The 5708-nt window shown below is 35.2% G+C and overlaps 1 protein-coding gene across 1 annotated transcript; it reads left to right on the plus strand.

The window, feature by feature from the left end:
• Window positions 1-3482: 3482 nt before the first annotated feature.
• LOC143631170 (serine/arginine-rich SC35-like splicing factor SCL30A) lies at window positions 3483-5096 on the plus strand. Its single transcript, XM_077100014.1, has 5 exons — window positions 3483-3668; window positions 3752-3829; window positions 4295-4456; window positions 4553-4687; window positions 4779-5096. The coding sequence occupies exons 1-5, from the start codon at window positions 3490-3492 to the stop codon at window positions 5086-5088; spliced, it is 864 nt and encodes a 287-aa protein (XP_076956129.1). The 5' UTR covers window positions 3483-3489; the 3' UTR covers window positions 5089-5096.
• Window positions 5097-5708: the final 612 nt, after the last annotated feature.

Raw genomic sequence — 5708 nt, forward strand, 5'->3', positions numbered from 1 at the left:
CAAAAGTAAAAGCGTTAAAAAGAGGTGTGAGAAACTCACCTTGAAACTGAAGATAAAGATTGCAACAAAACCAAAGGCATGATAACGAGACCGAAGCAACCAAAAGTACGTTAAAGGATCCAAAACGATTGAACTTTTCGAACTATAAAAATAAAATAATACAAAAGTTTAATTACTAACTAACGGGATTATTAAAGTTATCTAATGACTTAGTTAAAAGGGATATTGATATATTTTATGGATTTTATGACATTATATTATTATATTTAAACTTTAACGGATTTTAACGATTTATATTGTTTTAATATTATTTAATTAACAGTCTAATATTAATATGGGAGAATATGAAGCACGGATTTTAATTGGTAACGTTTATTTCGAACGAATATAATTAAGTTGTTGAATTAAAGTTAACGAATGAATTAAATCTAACGAGTTTAAAGTTAACGAGTTGAGATTTACGAATTAATATTACCGCATCAAAGTTTACGAGTTAACGCTAACGAAATATAGTTTAACGAATTTAAATGATATAAAATAAAAAAATTAATGAATTAAATCTAACCTGATGAAATTTATAAGCTTCAATTTCAACGATTTAAAGTTAATAACGAAATTGGAAATATAATTTAGTTTTTATTGGTTTAACGAAAATATGGAAGTTGGCTTTTAGGAGGGATTTTGGTAAAGTTAATTTAATAATAATTTATTTAACTTAAAATTATCATATTTGATTTTTAATATATTTATTTGATTTAAAAATAATTTGTAGTTATTTAATTTGATTAATATATTTATTAAATTGATTAAAAAAAGTAATCAGTAAAAATAGCCTAACCCAGATTTTGAACCCGGGTCCTTATGTTCACACCAAACTAACTAACCAGTTGATCCAGCTTTAATGATTTTTAACAAAATAGAAACTTATATATTTATAGTAATACTTTCAAACTTCATCATCCCCACCATTAATTTCAAACTTACTATAAACTTATATATTTATAGTAATTCTTAACCATTAATTCGTTCTGTGGTTGATGAAATTGGATTGGGGGTTTTGATTATTGAACGGAAGCTATTACAATACATATTTTAGTTACCTGTTAACGGATTTGTTTTGACGGGAATGAGGCCCGCCGGAAAACGTAAATCCCAGCTTGATTACGGCCACAACAGAGTGATTTAGAGAGAGAGAAGGATGTGAGAGAGTATAGATGAACGATAGTGTCCTATTTATACAAACAATTGGAGTGTTTATCGATTATTTGTTCACTATTGCGATTTAAGGATATTCCGGCCGTTACGGGCTGCAATTCACGCGATTAGTTGTTTGTTAAGCGAAATTGACGAAGATTAAGGTTTGACGATATTGACTAACGAGTTTTATGCTTTTAAATTAGTTTAAAAGAGAGTTTTATATGGCATTAAGGTCCGCCGGCGCCGATTCCGGCGACCGGAGGTTTGTTGACGGAATTACGGGATAAGGGGGTGGGCTGGGTAATGCTTTTCTTTTTTTATTAAATATATATTAATTTAAAAGATAATAACAGTCTCTGAACTTTCAAGTGATTTAAAAATTAAAAATATATATATTATTTACCTTTTAGACCTTGAACTATGAAATGTATTTGTATTGAAATAAAAGTTATAAATGTAATAAGGAGTTATAAATTTGAATATTTAACATATTATACCCGCAAAGTTTACGAATTGTTTTAACTTTATTAAACACTTTAAATCCCGAAGTTTCGTTAATTAAATAAAACGAATAGAAAAACGAACGAATGCTAATCGTAAATCATCATGAACGTTATATTAACGATGAACGTTAAACACGAATAAACTGAAATGACGGAACGGGTCGATTTAGCGAATGCTTGTACAAATCCAAATACCAATAAAATTAACGAATGCGTGCAACGAAACTTGATGATACATATTTATTTATATAAATATACATTTATAAACAAAAATCGAAAATTCAAAATGGGTCGGGTTTTCGAGTTTGGAAGGTAACGGATGTTACAATGGGTGGTAAATTGATAAATATATCAATACAGGCAACACTTATTATGAATTTAGACTGGGTGGTTAGAACTACTATTGTATGAGAAGTCTTATTCCCAAAATTGGTTAACAACCAAAATTCTTTCAATTATACATATATGCCACTGAGAATGAAATTTTCAATAGAAAGAGCATTCTCAGGTACGTTTCTGCACGTGCATTTTTTTTATTAAGTTTATTTAAAAAATCATTTTGTGATATAAATAAAATTAATTTATAGAACACATAGTATAGATACAAGTATAGATGTAATATATTTTTTCATATACGTTATGTAATTATTTGCTTTACTTGTAATTTTATAACTTGGATAATCCTGTGTGTGATACGGGCGCTAAAGCTAATAATAATAATAAACCGGTAAATAAAATTGCGGTCGCTGCTAACTTAAGAAGCTAGAAAAAAGAAGGTAAAAAGTGAACATTTGAATCACTTAAAGGGCTATTCATGTAATATTTGCATACGCGTTAGACGAAGCTTTGCCCTAGAACTAAGATAATAAAACCAACCAGCAAGCAGCCGGCAGCTTGTATAGTTATAGTCCCGCCGTCAATAACATCTCTCTCTCTCTCTCTCTCTCTCTCTCGGTCAACTTCATCATCTTCAAGATCCTTTTTGCAGGTATCTTCTTTCCAATCTCAGTCTTTATTATGTGTTTTCTGCTTAGAAATAAATAAGCTTTTAGACAGACCTTATAGATTGGAACCCAGTTGGAGAATTGTATTATATTATAATTTGTGATCTTTTTGTTATTGGATTGAGACTTAGTTTAGTGAATGTAAATAAAGGATAAGAAGACTGGATTTTAGGCGTTTTACAGCTAAAGTTGAGATCAAATATTTAGCTTTTTTTTTTTTAATCACTAAAGATGTAGGTAGGGTTTTAGATAGGATGCTAATAGGTAACTTGCACTATTCTTACTTACTAGGGATGAGCAAACCAGTATCGGAATTTTTGACGTTTCGGGATTGGTGCAGTACCGTTACGGTTTGGTATTGGTATTGGTATTTTTTGAATTTTTGACTTTTGTACCGGTATGGTACCGTGGTTCAGTATCGTACTAGTACCAAGATTTTGGGAAAACCGGGATTGGGATTTTCATTAATGGTTCGGTATCGAGCTCATCCCTGCTACTTACTCATTTGTGGATTTTTCCCCTCGAGATTTTTGATGCTGGAAATGCAAAGAAGGAAGTGTAACTTACGTTTTCTCTTCCATCTATACCACCCTTAATGTGTGAATTAGTTGACGAAAACATCTAAATTTTTATTTATTTATTTCATTTCAAGAACTTCATGGAGTTTAATTAATTCAAATGTTCTGTCATGTATCATGCTGTTTAGACTTACCTTGCTTGTGTGAAACACTCATCTTTTTGTTTATTGATGCATGTTTTCTTAATTGTTGAACAGGGCTTAGTAAATGGGCGGAAGGAGCTACTCGCCTTCACCGCCTAGGGGTGGTCATGGAAGAAGGGGAAGAAGCCCTAGTCCTAGAGGCCGCTATGGCGGCGGTGGTGGCGGTTATGGTGGTGGCAGCCGTGGTCGTGAAAGAGATCTTCCAACCAGTCTTCTTGTTCGCAATCTTCGCCATGATTGCCAGTTTGTTCTTACTTCTTACTCCTTTTATTTCATTTACTTATAATAAGATGTTCTGTTTCTTAACTAACGGTTGATGTTTGCAGCCCTGAAGATCTCAGGGGGCCATTTGGACAATTTGGTCATCTAAAGGACATCTATCTGCCAAGAGATTATTATAGCGGGTGAGCTGGCATAATTCGCACGTTCACGATCTTTATATCTCGCCTTTTTGACACACTCAAAAACTTTTATTTTACGCCTTTTCGACACACCAAAAAGCTTTAAAAACATCTAATTGCTTTCTTGAGTTGTTGAGATACAACATTGAAGTGAGGTAAAACGTTTTGAAGAGACATCGGTCAAGTTTTAAGGCCTCTGTAATATTCCAGTTGTAACAAGTACCAATCAAGTAGAGTTAAGAGTTTTGTTCGAGATGGGTGTTAAAGATGAGAAGGAAATATATCAAGATTTCTCAAGTCTTGAAGAATTTCAAGTCATATTTATGTTCACATTTTGCAAGGTCAGCAGCCATGCGCTTGCTTTATCTCCTTGTGATGATGACCTTTTCAGATACGATTAAACTTAATTATTTCTATGATTTATTCTTACACTACAGATTTTAATCCAAGTTTTTAAATCTTTTGCAGGGAGCCGAGAGGGTTCGGTTTTGTTCAGTTTCTAGATCCTGCTGATGCTGCTGAAGCTAAATACCAGATGGACGGTCAGGTCCTTTTAGGCCGACAGATGACAGTTGTGTTTGCTGAGGAAAACCGCAAGAAGCCAACTGACATGCGAAGTAGGGAACGAAGGTATGGTTATTGACTTGTTGAATTCGTATATTAATTCGATAATATTGTTTCAATATATGTGGTTTTGATGATGTGTATAACTGTATATTGTTACAGGGGCGGTGGTGGTAGGTTTAATGACCGCAGGCGATCGCCACTTCGCTACTCCCGCTCACCGCCACCGCGGTACACTCGATCACGATCTCGCAGCCGCGAGTACTCTCCTCCACCAAAGAGAAGGCAGCACGCGAGGTATGCTACAATAATTAAATCTAGCATTTTTATTGCATGTTTTAAACTTTAAATTATTTTTTGCAACTCTGTTGCTGGTTTTTGTGGTTAGGTTGATTTCGCCTGAGGAAAAAAGGCATAGCCGAGAAAGGTCGGTTTCACGGTCTCCAGTTAGAGAGCGGTCCCCACCTTATGATGGTGGGTCAAGGAGCCGAAGTAGGTCTCCGCCTTACAAAGGGTCAAGGGGACAAAGCTGTAGTCCTGAAAGGGAGCGAGGGCCGCCGAGGGATCGTAGTCCAGCTAGGGAGAGGCGGGCACCAAGGGATGTTAGCCGGAGCCGGAGCCGGAGCCGCAGTGGTAGCCCTGATGTTCGTGGTTACTCTCGGGGTGAACCGGAGAGGGATGTTTCTCCTAGCCCTTGAGTTTGGTGTGGTGGAGTGTGATAGGTTCTGTGGTAAGTGTTATTTGGAGAAATTGATGTTGCTAGACAATTGTTATAGTACTGTGATGTACCCTATGAATGTTTTGGTTTCTGGTATTTTATATTTAAACGCTCATCCTTTCTTTAGATGAATGAATGTTTTCTTTATTGTAGTGCTGTTCACAAGCTGATTCGAGCCAGGGTTAGCTCATGCTCGTCTCGAGTTTGAAACCAAGCTGATGATTTGAGCTTGAGCTTGGCTTGGCTTTAAATAAGCTGTCTCGGCTAGGCTCGATTTGACTCTATTAAAAAGATAAATTAAATAAGTTTAATCCAAATATAGAATAAGTTCGTAATGAGCTGAAACGAATACGAAATACATAACGAGTTCGACATAAATTAAAACAACACAATTTGACGATCATATAGAACTGATTACTACATAAGATCATTTGGGTGGAGGGGGGTGGTTTACAGGTAACACCCAAGGGGCAGTATTTCCCTCCTAGGGGTACATTGCCGCCACCTCTTCATTTTCCCTGGACGATGAGTGTGCTAGGGGAGTATTCCCCGTGAGAATTGTTTCAATATAGCCGTTGAACAGTTAGCCATTAAGTAGCG

This window comes from Bidens hawaiensis, unplaced genomic scaffold (genome assembly GCF_021521415.1).
Source record: "Bidens hawaiensis isolate Kalapana, Puna unplaced genomic scaffold, B.hawaiensis_p1.1 tig00005944_1, whole genome shotgun sequence".
NCBI lineage: Eukaryota > Viridiplantae > Streptophyta > Magnoliopsida > Asterales > Asteraceae > Bidens > Bidens hawaiensis.

Coding starts and splice junctions, on each gene's coding strand:
- LOC143631170 (XM_077100014.1), top strand. CDS start 3,490: ATGGGCGGAAGGAGCTACTCGCCTTCACCGCCTAGGGGTGGTCATGGA. Junction 4,457..4,552: donor ATGCGAAGTAGGGAACGAAG/GTATGGTTATTG, acceptor ATATTGTTACAG/GGGCGGTGGTGGTAGGTTTA. Junction 4,688..4,778: donor AAGAGAAGGCAGCACGCGAG/GTATGCTACAAT, acceptor TTTTGTGGTTAG/GTTGATTTCGCCTGAGGAAA.